General features: G+C 39.2%; 1 protein-coding gene across 4 annotated transcripts in view; it reads right to left on the bottom strand.

Annotated features, from left to right (window-relative positions):
- Window positions 1–19,519, bottom strand: part of alk (ALK receptor tyrosine kinase) — a 479,320-nt gene that overhangs the window by 32,633 nt on the left and 427,168 nt on the right. For all 4 annotated transcript variants that reach the window (XM_083544512.1, XM_083544514.1, XM_083544515.1 and 1 more), the window contains 3 exons: window positions 17,783–17,946; window positions 16,084–16,178; window positions 3,550–3,684 (listed from right to left, as the gene is read on the bottom strand). In XM_083544512.1, the coding sequence (XP_083400638.1) occupies window positions 3,550–3,684; window positions 16,084–16,178; window positions 17,783–17,946 (394 nt within the window). The remainder of the gene's footprint in view (window positions 1–3,549; window positions 3,685–16,083; window positions 16,179–17,782; window positions 17,947–19,519) is intronic.

Genomic DNA, 19,519 nt, shown 5'->3' on the forward strand with positions numbered 1-19,519 from the left:
GTCCTCTGTTCTCATTCACACAAAGCAGAATCCAGATATCAGCTCGATTTCTGCACCAAAACTGAAAATCAAATAAAGTGCTGCTGCAATAGAGAAATAAATGGATGAAATGAAGCCCTATCTAAAATTTTTCTCATTATTCATGTTAAAATTGAGCTAAAGAAATGAACCGTATGCTTCATTTGACAGCGTGATTGTCTTTTTTTTTTTTTTTACTCTGCAGTCTGGTATACATCAGGAGATCACAGTGTGCCTTTTTTAAAAAAATAAATAAAAATTGTATTAATGTTTCAGGCTAACCACCTACACAGCAAAAGACGCAGCATTGTATTAACAATCCCAGTGCTCATTTGTGTCCAGCTGGGCTCGAACGCTGTAGGTGAACAATGTAGGCGTTAATTAAACATTGCAAGACCTCTGAAATAAACATAAATCAGGAAAAAAGGAAAGAGAAAACAGAAATGAAGAAAAAGAACACAAATTAAGCACACATTAATTCAGCCTGTCAGTGTACCTTGGATTAAGGATTCAGCTGTTTCTCTATCCAAGATGCAGCTATTGAAGGTGTTTCTAAAATAAATAAACCTAAAGTTTTAAATAAATGAAGCAAACATGTTTTATTTCAGTGTATTTTGGCTCTTCTGAGAGAATAAATAACTGTTAGTAACCATGCAACAAATAAATAAACCTAAGACCTACCAGAATCTCAGCAAAATTGCATTGGAACAATGTTTTATTACATATATCCTCTATATATTTCAACATGGAACCCGAAACTTTGTTTGAAGTTCCTATTTTTTACTTCATAGTTTCTACACAGGAACGCATTTAGTTTTTTCTACAGAGCATTTTAAGAACAATTGTTTTTCATGAACAATAAATAAATTCATACAATATTTTTTAGATACTTGTCTATTTATTACAGCCATAATGCCTGCTTGCTTGCTTATTTATTTATTATTGCTTGTTTCATTCATTCATTCATTTTCTCCCGCTTATCCGTAATTCGGGTCGCGGGGGCAGCAGTCTAAGCAGGCCCCCGCCTTCGACTGCTGCCCAATCCTCACAGCACCGTCTCTTACGGTCCCTCCTGCAGGTGGTGAGCCCACGGGAAGGCGGCCCCACGTCACTCCGACGTCACGGACACGGACCTTGATATTTCCCTTGTAAGGGACCCCCGGAGCATAGAGGGTTAAGGGCCTTGCTCAAGGGCCCAAGAGTGGCAGCTATATTGCTTGTTTGTTCACCGATAATTAATAGTTCAGTCTGTAACGTTCCATAGGCGCAATACATTCGACAAAAGTTCATGTTTTTAATATTATCTACTCTAATCTACTAATTGGATTCTCTGAATTGTTTAGGTTTGGATGAAACTAATAAAGCAAACAAATGACCGAACAAACAGGTTAACTGCGACAAGAACTTACATAATAAACATAATATTTTGTTCATTTTGTGATTTCCAACACTGTTAAAAATTTTATACATAAACAAAGTAATAAATAGATATTTTAAAAAAGAAAGAAAAAAAGAAAAAAAAAATCCTCTGCCTTTTCATCACTAACAACTCGGACTTCCAGGAACCAGTGCTTGAGTATATATAAAAATGCAAAAAAAACATGACTTTTAATTACAAAGTCTTGTTTTGAGCCTTAGTATTCCCCTGATTGCTTATTCAGCGCTTATTTGTTGCTCATTTTCATGGTTTGTTTTTTTTGGATAATGTTTTGGAATATTTGCACTGTGATACCTCTTTTTTCAGGCTACTTCCTGTTTACCGACTTCGATTATGATTTCAATTTGGATGTGGATTGTTTGTTAAAGTGCCTCTGTGCATGGATCTTTTCTCTCTCTCGGAGTCTGATACGTTACGATAGCACAAATGTTTTTCAATGAGCTCAGGCAAATCCAAACTGCCAGGTTTACAGTCTGACTACCGCGAGTAAAAATGTTGCCTGTCCTAGCATTTATTGTAGAATCAGCCCTCCCTGGCTGTTCTGCCAGTATGAAATAACCGAATATTACAGTACATGCACAGAACACAGGGTATGTCTTGAATTTTTAGGATTTCTAGACACAAAAGCATTCCGATTTAAATGACCTATAGTTAGCGTTTTGAGTTGGGCAAGCTGCCATAAACACATTGTCCCACAGGGGACCGTATCTGATTGAGCCGCCTTCCTCTAATGGGTCTTAACGAATTGCAGATTAGGATCCTATTCAGATTTATTAAGGCTGCGATTGCATGGGAACCCTGTCACAAACATCACCTGGGTCCTTGCCAAAAGCCCTGATTAATGCAGTTACTTGGATGAGAGTAAATCCTTGCCCAAAGACCATAAATCAGAATAAATAGAAAGATCAGACGTGTAGAGTAATAAAAATAATGTGCAGTATGGTGCATCCATTTGGCTCCACTAACTAGGAACTAAATTAATCTTAGGGACGACTTCAATTTATTGTATACACACAACTAAATCTGTCCAGTGTATGATAGAGATGGCTTTTACTTTCATGTTTCCCAAGACCTTAGCTCGCATAGTAAAAGACAAATGTAAGAAAATCTTCATTTCAGTTATGGGGTTTAGTATGCAGGTAGAGAAAGATTTTTAGAGCTCTCTATGGTCTGTGAGGTAAAAGGTAGTAAAGCAATCTGGCAGTAAAAACACTGACAAAAACATTTCCCTGTCCTCTCATTCTTCCTGCTGAAAATGTAGCAAATTACTCACATTAATTGCTTCCAAAATGCAACACAGAAATAAAAAGTAATAATTCCAATAATTTAATAATACCCAGATAATGTCATTGGTATGATTTTTCAAGTGTGAAAGCAGAGCTAAATTGGACAATTGGAAAATGAATTTTGGAAAAGAGTGTGGCAATGTTCAAGGTTATAGAAATCTTTTGTACAAAGTGCCATTTTTTCTTATTGTACAAACTAACACAGCTTGTAAGTTTTGCTCATTAGGGATACATTTGTACATTTAAAATGCATAACTTGAACTGACATATTTCTCTCCAGCTTTTTTTCGTCAGTTTTGTGGAGACAATTTCATGTTTAAAAAAAAAAGTATAGACAAACAAGTGAACAATCTGACGTAGTTTGCTAGTTCTTTTTTTTTATCATTAGGCCTTTCTCCATAAAATATGCTTTATTCCTTTTAAAGTTCATTAGCACTTCACTGACTTTGCAAACAAGCGTAAGTGATAACGAAGATTATAATGCTATTCATTTATGCAACTTATGCTATTTCTAAGATTCACACTACACAACTTTATTAGCCTTAAAAAAAAGGAAAAATTAAATACCCAAGAGTCATGAACCAAAAGTCCTCGGTATGAGTAACTGTGAAAACGTTTAACAATTTAGTAAAAATCGTTAATTACCAAAATTGTTATACTTTATATTGTATTGAACAGTTGATTATCTTTTTTTACTATATAAACAGTTTGCTATAAAAACTAAAAAAACCTAAAAAAATTTCTAGCCTAAATATTAGAGGAACATTTGACGTTGATGAACTCTAAAGTGAAGAGGATAAAACTCACAGTTTACGAGCACGGGAAGGAGACCCAGTGCCCCTGCCCCTTCCTCTGCTGGTGTCATGGTCTTCATGTGATTAGTCGGTCTGAAGGGTACTGGTGTAACGCTTGTTGGAGCCACTGGTGGGTATTCTCCATTAGCTGAAAAGCAAATGAAGATATTTCATGCCAACTTTCATATGAAAGTCTTATCTGATTTATGTAACAGCCTGGTGAGGGTCACTGAGGGTTATGCCCAAGCAGAAATAGATAGACAAGATATAAATCATAAATCATAAATTAAAGGAAAAAATTTCTATTATGTAACCTGGCCTCATTCATTACACATATGAATTTGTAATCACAGGACATGTGAAAAATCAAAAGATAATAACAATAGCAAAAAACAGAGAAACGATGGTTAGGTATTAATTTGACCAAATTTAGGTTACAGTGTTAGTTACAGTGATGAGCTCTAGCAATTAGTCTATATGCAAGTTTCTTCAAAAACAAGATGACCCATCACCTCAAATGTAGTCCAACTTACAGTGCTGGGGCTGTGTAAAAATCCCCATCATAAAGAAAGAAAATAAAACAAAAATAAAACCCTCACATGAAAGCAACTCCCACAGCATTTCAGCCTGGGCTGGCATCATTCATCATATTCATCATCTGGCTGTGCTCCCTACTGCTCACAGCTTTTCATGGTGCACACTGCCACCAAAGCTATTATCAGTCCTCCCATTTGAGACATCAGTGGTGGAGCACACGATTGGTTAAAAGAGCGGCCGAGACTTTTGCTGGCCTCATTCTCAATTTAAACAGGCCGGCAATGTTTCTGATTAGAAAAATGAGCTTAGACATGTATTTACATATATATTTGATGTTCATTATATGCTTATTATATGCTCCATTATGTGCTCATATATATAGGAATGTACACATATTTACACCAAAATTTTTCTTTAAGGTTAGTGCAATCATTTTTTATCTATGAAAAATAAAGTTTTCTCAGGAATGTATAAACTGGCTGACCACAAGTTTGTTTAGTCCCCACTTCGCACTTTGAGCAATTTTGTTTTATAATTATTAAAATGTAAAAAATACACAACAATGCCAGGGGTATAAAAAAAAAAATAAAAGAAACTAAAGTTAGCGACGTGTGACTGTGGCTACTTACTCCGTAACGGAAATAAGATATGTTTTACACATGCATGAAAAAGCTAAAAAATCAATATTGCTATCACTATAACTATATCACTCTGGCTTACGCTGGAGCTATGGATTCAATATCTTTTATTTATCAAAAATATAGTTATATGCAGGACACAACTTGCAGTGAAATGAAAAGAAAAAAAAGAAAAATCTTGAATCCATAGCAATAGCGTTGGCCACTAGCCAGTTCCTAGTTAGCGGCTAATGCAAACGCTATGGATTCTTTAGCGTTTGATGTCCAGCTTCAACAATTTCTATTAAAAGTAGAAAATCCTGACAGTTTTACATATTGAGGTTGAGTTAATGAATGAAGGATGGAAGGAATGAAGACAGACACACAACACACACATCTGTATTGCCCAAATGAGGTCTAACAAATGGAAACTATTTTAGCAATTTTTTTTTTCATTTATTTAATTTTATTTATTAAGCAACTTATTTAGTGCTGATTTCAATTAAATCAATTTAATTTAAAAAAGTGTATTGCTTTTTTTTTTTTTTTTTTTTTTTTTTTAACAAAAATTTTAAAAAGTGTATTGCCCCCTCCTTGAATTGCCACCTTAATGTGGTGGAGGGGTTTGAGTACCCGAATGACCCTAGGAGCTATGTTGTCCGGGGCTATATGCCCCTGGTAGGGTCTCCCAAGGCAAACAGGTCCTAGGCGACGGGTCAGACTAAGAGCGGTTCAAAAAACCCTTATGAGAAAAAACATACTAAGGACCGTGACGTCGCCCGGTATGGAGCAGCCGGGGCCCCACCCTGGAGCCAGGCCCGGGGTTGGGGCTCGTATGCACGTGCCTGGTGGCCGGGCCTTCCCCCACGGGGTCCAGCCGGGCTCAGCCCGAAGGAGCAACGTGGGGCTCCCTTCCAGTGGGCTCACCACCTGCAGGAGGGACCGTAAGGGGCCGGTGCTGAGAGGATCGGGCAGCAGTCGAAGGTGGGGCCCTCGACAACCCGATCCCTGGACACGGAAGCTAGCTCTAGGGACGTGGAATGTCACCTCGCTGGCGGGGAAGGAGCCTGAGATTGTGCGTGAGGTTGAGAGGTTCCGACTAGAGATAGTCGGGATCACCTCTACGCACGGCTTGGGCTCTGGAACCACACTCCTCGAGAGAGGATGGACTCTTTACCACTCTGGAGTTGCCCATGGTGAAAGGCGGCGGGCTGGTGTGGGTTTGCTTATAGCCCCCCAGCTCAGCCGCCATGTGTTGGAGTTTACCCCGGTGAATGAGAGGGTCTTTTCCCCGTGCCTACGGGTCAGGGATAGGTCTCTCACTGTCGTCTGTGCCTACGGGCCAAACGGCAGTGTAGAGTACCCGGCCTTCTTGGGGTTTCTGGGAGGGGTGCTGGACAGTGCTCCGACTGGGGACTCCGTCGTTCTACTGGGAGACTTCAATGCCCACGTGGGCAGCGACAGTGACACCTGGAGGGGCGTGATTGGGAGGAACGCCCCCCCTGATCTGAACCCGAGTGGTGTTCAGATATTGGACTTCTGTGCTAGTTACAGTTTGTCCATAACGAACGCCATGTTCAAGCATAAGGGTGTCCATCAGTGCACGTGTCACCAGGACACCCTAGGCCGTAGGTCGATGATCGACTTTGTGGTCGTTTCATCTGACCTGCGGCCGTATGTCTTGGACACTCGGGTAAAGAGAGGGGCAGAGCTGTCAACTGATCACCACCTGGTGGTGAGTTGGATCCGATGGCGAGGAAGGAAGCTGGACAGACTTGGCAGACCCAAGCGTACTGTGAGGGTCTGCTGGGAACGTTTGGCCGAGTCTCCTGTCAGAGAGATCTTCAACTCCCACCTCCGGCAGAGCTTTGACCGGATCCCGAGGGAGGCCGGAGATATTGAGTCCGAGTGGACCATGTTCTCCACCTCCATTGTCGAAGCGACCGCTCGGAGCTGTGGCCGTAAGGTCTCCAGTGCCTGTCGAGGCGGCAATCCCCGAACCCGGTGGTGGAAACCGGAAGTAAGGGATGCCGTCAAGCTGAAAAAGGAGTCCTATCGGGCCTGGTTGGCTTGTGGGACTCCTGAGGCAGCTGACGGGTACCGGCAGGCCAAGCGAACTGCAGCCCGGGTGGTTGTGGAGGCAAAAACTGGGGCCTGGGAGGAGTTCTGTGATGCCATGGAGAAGGACTATCGGCTGGCCTCGAAGAGATTCTGGCAAACCGTCCAGCGCCTCAGGAGAGGAAAGCAGTGCCCTACCAATGCTGTTTACAGTGGAGGTGGGGAGCTGTTGAACCCAAACGGGTGATTTCGTTAGACAGTGGAAGGAATACTTTGAGGATCTCCTCAATCCCACTGTCACGTCTCCCATTGAGGAAGCAGAGGCTGAGGGCTCAGAGTTGGACTTGTCCATCACTCAAGCTGAAGTCACCGAGGTAGTAAAGAAACTCCTCGGTGGCAAGGCACCAGGGGTGGATGAGATCCGCCCTGAGTACCTCAAGTCTCTGGATGTTGTGGGGCTGTCTTGGCTGACACGCCTCTGCAGCATCACGTGGCGGTCGGGGACAGTGCCTCTGGAATGGCAGACCGGGGTGGTGGTCCCTCTTTTTAAGAAGGGGGACAGGAGGGTGTGTTCCAACTATAGGGGGATCACACTTCTCAGCCTACCTGGGAAAGTCTATGCCAGGGTACTGGAGAGGAGAATATGGCCGATAGTAGAACCTCGGATTCAGGAGGAACAGTGTGGTTTTCGTCCAGGCCGTGGAACATTGGACCAGCTCTATACCCTCTACAGGGTCCTGGAGGGTTCATGGGAGTTTGCCCAACCAGTCCACATGTGTTTTGTGGATTTGGAAAAGGCATTCAACTGTGTCCCTCGCGGCAGCCTGTGGAGGGTGCTCCGGGAGTATGGGGTCCGGGGCCCTTTACTTAGGGCTGTCCGGTCTCTGTACGACCGAAGCAGGAGCTTGGTTCGCATTGCTGGCAGTAAGTCACACTTGTTCCCGGTGCATGTTGGACTCCGGCAGGGCTGCCCTTTGTCACCGGTTCTGTTTATAATTTTTATGGACAGAATTTCTAGGCGCAGCCAGGGGCCGGAGGGTGTCCGGTTTGGTGACAACACGATTTCGTCTCTGCTCTTTGCAGATGATGTTGTTGTGTTGGCTTCATCAGACCAGGACCTTCAGCACGCACTGGGACGGTTTGCAGCCGAGTGTGAAGCGGCTGGGATGAGAATCAGCACCTCCAAATCCGAGGCCATGGTCCTCAGTAGGAAAAGGGTGGCTTGCCCACTTCAGGTTGGAGGAGAGTTCCTGCCGCAAGTGGAGGAGTTTAAGTATCTTGGGGTTTTGTTCAGAAGTGAGGGAAGGGTGGAACGGGAGATTGACAGACGGATCGGTGCAGCTTCTGCGGTAATGCGGTCGATGTACCGGTCTGTCGTGGTGAAGAAAGAGCTGAGCCGCAAGGCGAAACTCTTGATTTACCGGTCAATCTACGTTCCTACTCTCACCTATGGTCATGAGCTCTGGGTCATGACCGTAAGGACAAGATCCCGGATACAGGCGGTGGAAATGAGCTTTCTCCGCAGGGTGGCTGGGAGATCCCTTAGAGATAGGGTAAGAAGCTCGGTCACTCGGGAGGAGCTCAGGGTAGAGCCGCTGCTCCTCCACATCGAGAGGGGTCAGCTGAGGTGGCTCGGGCATCTGTACCGGATGCCTCCTGGACGCCTTCCCGGGAAGGTGTTTCGGGCGCGTTCCACTGGGAGGAGACCCCGGGGAAGACCTAGGACATGCTGGACACGCTGTCTCCTGGCTGGCCTGGGAACGCCTCGGTGTCCCCCCGGAAGAGTTGGAAGAAGTGTCTAGGGAGAGGGAAGTCTGGGCATCTCTGCTTAGACTGCTGCCCCTGCAACCCGGCCTCGGATAAGCGGGAGAAGATGTAGATGTAGAAGTGTATTGCATGAATTTTATTTATTCTATTTTTATAAAATATTATAAAATATTATTTTAAATATTATTTAACCAACCAGGCATTTTATTTAACATTGTTTTAAAAATGACTTGTTGATGATCGCAAATATTGATAATAATAAACTGCGTTAATCAACAAATGACAAGCAATTTCATTGTGTGTTTTTTTTCCCACAACCATACCGAAATTAAACCGAACTGTGACTTAAATACCGAGTTATGTACCGAACCATGGATTTTGGAACCTCTAATAAATACACCTTTAATAAATAAATAAGTACCTGTAACCAAAAATACACTTTATAGTTTATGTCAATTTAGCTGATAGGGTAGAGAATAATTCTATCCCTCCCACCCAGAGAGCAAGATCCAATGTTGCTGTCTTAGCTGAGCTGGCTGAGTTATGATTAGCCTTTTTCAGTTTAATGATTAAAACTCTTAAACCCATTTAAGTCATTGCCACCATTGGTTGGTCCACACTATTATTTTGTCTTTGAACTTGATGTGCTTTATATAGACAAAATGTAATGGGATACCCAACATTTCCAGCCATATGTGTTTCTTCTCCAAACTGTTACCACAAATATGGAGGCACACAATTGTATAGGATTCCTCCATGTGAATCCCTATAGTTGAATTAAATTCTCCCTTCCCTTGAACTGAGAAACTGTTCCAGCATGACAATGCCATTCTGCACAAAGTGAGCTCCATGAAGATATGGTTTGCTGTATATGGGTTGGAGTGGAAGATCTTGTGTGGCCTGCAATAGAGTTTTCATCTTAACCCTATTAAACATCTTGTAATGAATTGGAAAGCTGACCGCATCCCAAAACAAATTTAGTGGAACATCTTCCCAAAAGATTGGAGCTTATCATAACAGCAAATAGGGACTAAATGTTAAATAAGCACATTCAGATGTTGTGTTCAGGTGCCCAAAACCTTGTTAGACTTATCTGCTGTCACATACATTAAAAAAAAACATACATTATAATTAATAAAGTAAATAATACACAGAATTTAAGGGGTTAGTCCTAATTTGTAATATTTCATTAAGACATATAAAAAAGCATCATTTTGTAGTTATTAAGATCGTCAAGTTTAATAAGAATTAGGGTAAAAAAGAAATCTGAGCCACATTTTAATCATGACTGTTTTCTGAGTTATCGGCCCACTGAGACACAAAAGAGAAATGAAAACCATTTGGAAAGCTTTTGAAAATTCTTTCAGTGAATGCTCTCTTTGTTTAATCTATCAAATTTCTCATTAAGTACGGTGTTAAAACTTGTTGGCAATTACGGTGGAAGGTGAAGGAAAGCACTAGTACTTACCCAAAGAATTGTAAAGAGTCATTGAGCAGTCTGAATATTAAGGAAATTTCTCAATTTGACATTAAATTGCCATTAATGGTGAGGTCAGAAAGAGCTAAAGTGTGTTTTCAATCATTTTTTTAAAGCTATGAATCAATGTAAATTTGTAGGAAAGTCATTCACATACAGCAATGGGATTGTGTAATAAAATTCAAATTGACTGCATTAAAAAATGGTAATGTTCTTTACAAAGAACTAAAATGGACTAAAAAAGGTTACGTTTGCTAATAGCAATGATGCATTCATACACCATTATACACCAGCTCTGTTAAATTCTTCTGTTTCTGGTTGGTCAGTATGCATTTATTAGTTTTCTATAACACAGACGAACAGGCTGGTAGTTTTACAGTATATTTACATCCTTAATCTAATGCCTTTACAGACATACACATATAAAAGCTTGCTATTTGCTATATTTATGATTTATGTGTTAACAGAGTAACTTTAATAACTTTAATTCTATTTGATTCTTTTATTCTATTCATTCTATAAAAGTTCTATGGTTATATGTGTATATTGAGCAGGGTTTAAAGCTGAGTTATCCACATGCAGTGAGAAATGCCAGTACATCAGTATTCAGACCGCAAAACTAATTACAGGCTTGTGTGCTATACACGGATTATGTAAGAGCTACGCATGTAGGAGGCCAAAAACAAATGTATATGTCTCTATTATGTGCAATTCTATACTTGGAGTTAAATAGCTTCTTTGATTGAAGATGAGAATTAATTCCAGGGCTGTTTGACATCCTTTTTAACGGTGTTTGAAGCCAGAGCACCTTACAATTATCAAATTTATACAACTGAGCAGTTGAGGGTCAAGAACCTTGCTCAAGGGCCCAGCAGTGGCAGCTTGGCAATGGAGGGATTTGTATATATGAATATACCTACATACATAAATAGATACCATTATACACCAATAGCATTGTTAATATTGGCCACAAATGTAATTCCATATTTTTATATTTACATCTACAACATATATTTTAGACTGTCATATTGTGTTTAAATTGTAAAAAAAATACATTTTTGTGTGACCACAATTTATTCCATATTAGTAGCATATTTACAAACCAGAGCATAGTGCCATGCAATGCTATTCTATTTAAAACATGTACCGTAATTTCCGGACTGTAAAGCGCACCCATATATAAGCCGCATCCACTGAATTTTACAAATATTTTTATTTTTAACATAAATAAGCCGCACCTGTCTAAAAGCCGTCTACACTAATGTACTTTACACAGGCTTTAACGAAAGACACGTTACACGGTGTAACGGGTGAAATATGTTGCGCTTCCTTTAGGAGCATAGCGGTATTTTGGGAATAGCATGCCACTGCATTTTTCCAGTATTACTGCATGTGTGGAGACCGAGGAATATGCCCCTATTATTTTCTGATGCTGACTTCTAAGTTTCTTTGACTAACCCATAACGATGTTGCCAAGAAAAATAAAAAAGCACGAGTTTTGGAAACCTGTCTGTGCTTATATGATTTCTGTTGTAACTGGAGTTAGCGAGCACTCCCTTCACCCAGACTCAACGCCTTACAACGACTTGTATCTAAACAGTAGCCTACCAAGAAAGTCATTGTTCACTGTCTTCCTCCTTCCTTTCACAACTATTTCTCTCGGGAGTTTATCTTTTGGCATCGTCGTGCGTAAAAAAAAAAAAAAAAAAATTTCTCATGATGCCGTGCAGCTCAGAACATAGGTAAGGTGCGTTTTTTCGTTTCCGTTCGGAAATGTCATTGGTCCAATGTTATGTCACTCAGTTTTTTGACTTGAAGTTTGTAAAACCGGGAAAAACCCAGGAAAAGTTTATAAATTAGCCGCTTCTTGTTTAAGCCACGGGACTCAAAACATGGAAAAATAGTAGCGGCTTATAGTCTGGAAAATGCGGTACTATATAAATATATCAATGCTTACTACTATTACTATACAATGATATTCCAATTTATTGTGTATCTACAACCCAAACCATCATATTTTTAAACATAAACAATTTTTTAATTGTCATACTGTGTTCACAAAAGTCAACAATATTGACTTACAAGTATTAGTAATACTGACCTCAAATAGAATTCCTATATATTTTAGTACACTCATGTATTTCTGAAGTGTTATATTGTGGAAAAATTATAAAAAATATGATCATTATCATGATAATCATGATTATGTTTGAGTAATATTAATTATTTTATTTACTCATTTTGTTATCTTTTTTTTTTATTGCATTTTGCATTTAGAGGGAATCTGGCAACCTCAATAGAACAATAAACACAGTGTTTATTCCTATAATAATTGATTAGCCTAGAAATATCTGTAACTGAATACCTGAAGACTAGTAACACTCTCTGCGAACTAAAAGAACTTTAAAACTTTTGCTCATATACTTCTTATCTCTCCAGTGACACTGTACATTTTGGCCTAATTTCATTCTCTCCAGTTAAAAACGAAACAGCAACACCAGGAACGGTTACTGCAGACACATTAATGAATGCTGCAAGGAAGCCAGAGACAGAGCTCTGCCTCTGGACATTCATTAATGAGAGGTTTCTCTAATGCTGTGCATCAGACATCACCAAAAAATAAATAAAACCTGCTAGAGAGTCAAGGCCTTTGCAGACAAAAGGGGGATTTGGGCTTTTTCAAATTCCTTTTTGTTAGCTTTGTTATCATTTGCGGCTGGCACTTGTGCCCTCCGTCCTCCATTTATTATTGATATGGCTTCCTGTCCAAAGCATCATATGAGAGCAAAACTAATAATGAAAAAACGGTATAAATGGAGGCCTGCTGCGATGTGAAAAGGTGAGGAAAAAAAATGAGAGCAAACACCCACACACCGAAGCATTCAGTTTGAGCTGGAGAACAATGCAGACAAGAGGTAGATGGATGGATTTTAGAGGATGCACAAATACACACACATACACTTATACACACACACACACACACACACACACACACACACACACACACACACACACACACACACATTTTCACACACACTGAACTACTAGGCATGTAGCACAACACTACATGATGCCAGCATGTCTTGGGCTAAGAATATACATGTACTTTCTCAAATTTCTCCCAGATGGAGTTCTCACTGATGGACGAGGGGTAGAATTTGAGATATCAGACTACTTTATTTCTTGCATGCATACATACTTGAAATTAAAAGGAGCCATCTGTGGGCCCTGGAAGAGGCAGGACATCCTAGTGCCACCATGTCAAATCAATTTAAGCTGGCAAATATCATCAGCTCCAAATTGGAGGAGAAATATTTCACAATGAACGTCAACCATTTCCCGTGCATCAATGATGAATTATGATCGCTACAACGCCCCTCTTGAAAGTTTATTATTCGTAGATTGATAGTACGACTGATGATCCCCTCAATTCATTCAGCTAAAGTGGCAGCTTTTTTGTTTCTGTATTTTAGGTCAAAATTTTATTATTTTTTTTAAACATTTTATACAAGCCCAGAAGCACTTTGGCTAAATTGTGGAAAAAATATATATACAGTACTTAGAAAATATAACAACTAGATGTAAAGCCATGCATTACTTACATGCATACAATTCTACACACTCATTTCCATGCATATAGCTGATATATCATTAATGCATAAGAACAAACAGACAAAGAGATCCTGCTAATAATAATAAACATAATAATAATAATGATAATAATAATGATAATAATGTGTGATAATCTTATAATATCTTTCCCGTTTCTTTTATAGATTATTGATTCAGTTCTGAGCTGAATGATTTAAAATCATTGAAACCATGAAATCTGGCTTACGGCTCGCACGGCAGAGCTCACTCGAATTGCACATGTAAATGGGTTTAGTCTTTTAACGCGACCCTTTTGCGTTAATGAGCAGCACTTCTGTTTCTTCTCTCAGCTGCACCGTATTCAGACAGAGGCTCCTCTGAACGATTCCAAAAAAAATCCTGTTCTGGCGTGATTATTATTCTGTTCACAGCTGCAAACGGGAACTCGATGCTCAGAACTCGGCATCAACACGCTCGCCCGATTTAGTCTAATCGTATTATTGCACTTGTAGAATTTGCATTATTGCTTAATTAGAGCGTGGTGTATATTGCACAAGGCAAATAAAATATGCAGTTTTAGGCTTAAAAGCAGATATACTGTATATAGATGTCCAGGCGTGGCTGTGAATTTAGGTGACAGTTGAGTGACAGGGCAATATTATCATTTCTGCCCTGAAGAACAAATCAGTTTACAAGACAGGCTTGATAAAAAAATTTAATTTCTGATTCCATGCAGATTAACCATGGCTTGTAAATATCAAAATGGGCAGCACTCATTGCAATGGCATTAGACACCTCCATATATGTCAGGCATAACAACATCGGGGTTGTGATTATAGCAGGTCTATCATTATAGACAATTGTCATTCAGGGATTTGCATCTGTGTAACCTGATGTGTATGGTTTGTTGGACATTTATAGTCCACCTGCTATCAGGCAAACACTATAATTATTAGGCTTATTAGAACAAAACAAGCGGAGTATAGCTTCCCTCCCAACTGAGGGATGAGCAAGAAATGTTGCATTGATACATGTTGCATTGATACATGTGAATTAGGGCCAGTTATAGCCAATTATTAAGATGGGCTGGTAAAAATAATAGGTGGGAAATCCATGGTAGTGGCCCCAACACCTAATCTAGTTCTCCCTAATAACTAATATTTACAAAATTAGAAAAAATCTAATTCAATGTTGAACTGAACAGTGATAACGAAACCAACTTCAAAAACTTAAAACCTTTAACTGTATTTTAACTTTAAACTCCATAAATCTTGTTTGTATTGGATCAGATAAGTCCTAAATCAACTTATCAAGCCTATTTTTAAACTTCAGTACAAAATCAGAAAATTATATAAAAAAGTTTATTTTTTTCCACTCTTATAGAACGTTTCCTCTTTTTTTTTTTTTTGGACTTTACTAAACCCAAGCCAATATCAGAACTATACAAAGAAGTATCGGGTTTTTTTTATTCACTTTATTACTTTATAACCAAAAATTTCATTTGTATTGTTTATCAGTTATATCGCAGTTTTTCACCGCCTGAACTGTGGCTAAATCTGTAAAGAGATGGGTGTGCTTTGGGGCACTTTTTGATTACTGGGGAGGAGCAGTGCTTGTGGAGGTTAAACTGAAATTATCACAAGAGATACTTGCAGCACTAGGCTTGCTTATAGGCTTAAAAAACATACATTACACATGTTAAGACGTAGGGGCAATTTAATAAAGTGTAATACAATTTAATTTAAAGCCAGAATGAAGCTAAAGCTTATAAGTGTGCAATAAAGAAAGTAGCGTGAGGCGAGCAGTGAAGAACTACAGTATATACTGTGCTGCAGGGGCTTTGAGTAGGACAGTTAGAGACTGATCATTGTTAATTGGCTGTAGGCTGCTGAGCCAATCAGAAGTTAGAAATAATGCTGGAGTTTTCTGTGTTATTTTTCCCTTCGGCTAAAATAAAATCCAGCTTCAATTGGGTGGGCAGGAGGAAAATTTGTGTAGGCTAAGCCTGAACCTTGAATGTGAATAATCTGCTATGAAGGCCATAGATAACAGGATGCTGGAGGTTTTATAGTTTGATAACTTAGGTATTAAACCATAAAGTTCTGACACTCAGTCAGTTTAAAGGTCCAGTTAAAGTCTGACTTATTGTGTAAAATGTTAACATTATTATAGTTAACTTTTTTTCTGCTGAAAAAACAAAAACAAGCAAGTAACTTAGTAAAACAGACAAACAAAAATGAATCATTTATAAATGTAAATCAGGAATATAGAGAAATAAATGAAAAAATAAATAAATATAATAAAATGACTAAATCTACCGTTTTTTTTAAACAATGCAATCTCAAACAACCAAAAAAAAATCTTAATATAGTAAAGAACCAACAAAAATATGTATCCAACTAAAATATAAAATATAAATAAAAAAATATAAGTAGAACCATAATTCACAAAATTCCTTCAGGATAATGTTATTAGGGAAAAAAAAAAAAAGGTTACTCACTTTCTAAGAAACAGTTCATTGTAAGAGTGAAGTTATCCACAGCAAATGCCACGTCAGAGCCAGAGGAAATCTCGGCTGTAAACTGGAGGTAGAACCTGGACAGAACCACAGAGTTTTTTCTGTTCTTTATTTGTTTTGACATGGAACGCTTTTTATCATGGCTATAGGAAACAAATGGGCCAACATCAAAAAAACAGAAGAAATCAATTCAATAACTACACATCAAACAACTAGTCAGTGCTTCGCTGATTGCAAGGGTTTAAAAGACGATTTGCGCCGGAGTGGGAGTACAATATTCAGCGCCGACCTGTTATTATTTGATTGTGTGTGAGATTTAAGAACGCTTAAAAGGCAAGCAGGCTCTCAGGGAGATTCTGATTCTGAACAGGCCGTTCTTCAAAAAAATTACGCGAGGTTGAAAATGCTCAGAAATGATTATGATGTCTGCAGCACCTGTGGTTATAAATCTTATTTTATACAACCTTGAAAATTCCCGTCAATCTAATATGAGAATGAGGTTAATATGCAACCTGACTGGAAGCTCATCTTGGTGGGGGCATATGTTAAAGGGCAACATCACCCTGTGAAGCTCCATTGTAGAATATTAAACCGGACGGTAGAGAATTCACGTAGGGGGTTTAAGCCAAAGTGAAAAAGAAAAAAAAAAGTTGAAGTACAAGAAAAAGGGCAAAACTGGAATCTTAATCATTCTTTGAGGATGGGCATTAGCAAACCACGAACGCCGAAAGAGCCCAATCAAGAACACGGAGATAATTCAGCCCACTGTTTTTCTCCCGGCTCTACTGTCTCGCAAGTCAAGTGCGGTTGCTAATTGGAGTGAAAGTGTGCTTGAATGGTAATGTTTTGTACATTGATTTCTTTTCTTTTCTTCTCTCTGCCTGCTTTCTGAACGAGCGAATGATATGGCGGAGCGAGACCAAAGAACAGACCTGATCTCAGTGGGATTCATTAAGATTTTAGGGTGAATATGAGGTTTAGCACAAAACTGAATGTAGAATACACTATTGTGCATTCTGGGGAAAAAAGCCGGTAAGCAGCAAACTATTGAAGCATGAAGTAGTAACTGTTTTTGGTTTTTTTGGTTTTTTTACTTTTTTCCTCCACCTCTTTTGGTTCAGATAGAGCTATTGTTGGAATGATGGAAGTCTAAATACACCCTATGTACTGTATTATGCAATAAACCTGAAGTGGGCAAGGCCTGAAGAAGATTTATGTATTAATTTGTTTATTTGAAAATATTAAAATGACATTTTAACCAGACATCCACAAGGAACAACTAAAAACACTGAAAAAACGACCAACTGAAGTAGAAATGCCAGAACTGTCAGCATGGTTTGTGAATTCTTCCTATGACAGTTCCTCCACTTCAGCTACATCAGTCAAGTTCATGATTGCAACTGTCAATGTGCCAGGGGCATTTTTTCCTCTCAGTTGCACATTATTCCTATTCTTGCTTGCAACATTTTCTAACAAATGGTTCTATAAAAAAAAACCAAAAAAAAAAAAACCCACTAAACGAATTGTAGCTTAAATGGACCAATCGTGATATTAATAAGTATATGTAAATGTTTAATGTCTTCACATTTTAATTTGTTTCCTTACAATACACACCATTTGTTCTACTTGAACAATGTACTGTATTTCTATTCGGTTAGATGTTTACTAACTAGGCACTTACGAATCAACTAATCCGAACAGAGGGAAAGTGACGAGTTGCCATCCCTTGTCCATTTTCTCGCTGCTGGAGTTCCATAGACTTCTTTGGCCCTCGGGTCCTGTGCTGTTTTCAATGATCCAGAGAGAAAGACGTCCATTTGGACTTCCACATACTTGAAACCGTACCTGCAGATCATATCACAATCGTTGTAGAGCGCCTCACTGGCTGGTACACAGTAAAAAAATAAGAAAACATTGTGATACACCACCCATACATCCTTCAATCCTGCTTGTATGTGTTAAGTGTCTGAATGAGTGTGATGCCCTGTGATAGACTGGCATCTCATTCAGGAGGTATTCTGACCAGTGTTTCTGGGATAGACAACAGATCCACCAACCCCATAACCAGAAAAATGTAACTATGGTCAAATCAGAGTGCATTTCAGCCTGTTGGACGCTGGTTTTCCTGCACTTTTAAAGACTGTACAATCGAATAAACATCCTTGGACTTGGATTCTAGTGTGTGTGTTTTTTATAGAGTCTCACCTGAGAGCTTGATCTGAGCCAAGTCTGACTCCAAATTAGCAGTGAACATACATGCTACCACTTTCAGTTCTATACCCTTCTATATTTGAACATTTAGATTTCTTGATAGCGATTCGTAGCAGTTTGCACATGTACTTTGTAGAACTCAAACCAATTTTTGAGAACTCCACTTGTTCATTTTTTTTTTACTATTATATATATATATATATATATATATATATATATATATATATATATATATATATATATATATATATATAAAAACCAATCTGTTATTTTATACTCATACATGAAGCATAATGTGAAAGCTAGGTGTATTAAATAAATGTAGAAAGGAGCCTCAGCATAATCCATTCCTATCTCATGAATTCACTCATTGTAATGCAGTGTGACACAATGTCCTCGTTCTCTGCTACTGCACCTCCTACAGAATTTAAGGTGGCACACTGTGGAGGGCGACACAGCCAGCTGTTAGAGCCAGTAAGGTTTTTCCAGCTCTGCTGCTCAGACAAGTAGTAGGAGACAAGGTGAGCGAGACCGAAGTACTCATCTCCGGGAGCGTAGCCAAGCTGCTGCCGTGCCGTGCCGTTCTTGCACAGTGCTCTCGGTTCCATATGTACAACAAAGAGCCCTTGCCTCCCGTCTATCAGGAGCTGTCAATCAGGAACTCCGGCCAGCTGAGTCCTCCACCTCCATCTGTATCTATTTCTACCTGATCCCATTTACTTCTTTACTTTCTTTCGATTTGATTCGTGTCTAAGTTCTAGTTTAAACTTATACATACCTCTAATGCTGTTTCCTGTATTTCCTTTTTTTCTGACTTTTTTGTTTTATTAAGTCTTTTGTATTCAAGGACTCAAGCACGTTGCATTCAAAACAGTATATCAAATACTGCCCGGTTTAAAGGTCTTGGAAGAGGACAAGACTGAAGATGGTAATTTGTTTGTATTTTCCAGACAATTGCATGATGAGTAAACTTTACAAGTGTATTATTTACATGTAGATATGTAGAACCACTGTATATTTTAAGGTCGAAATTACAAACTCCTACCCTGAAATTTAATGATCTTTAATTCAAAACATAAGAAATATTATCTTACATTATAATTATGTTTTGGGGGGTGGCGGGGGGGGGGGGGGGGGGCATTTTTTTTATCTGACACAGTGAAATTGTATGTAATTGCATTAGTGTGTAATAATAATAATCTCTACC

The sequence above is a fragment of the Silurus aristotelis genome, assembly GCF_946808225.1.
Source record: "Silurus aristotelis genome assembly, chromosome: 6".
NCBI classification, from domain to species: domain Eukaryota; kingdom Metazoa; phylum Chordata; class Actinopteri; order Siluriformes; family Siluridae; genus Silurus; species Silurus aristotelis.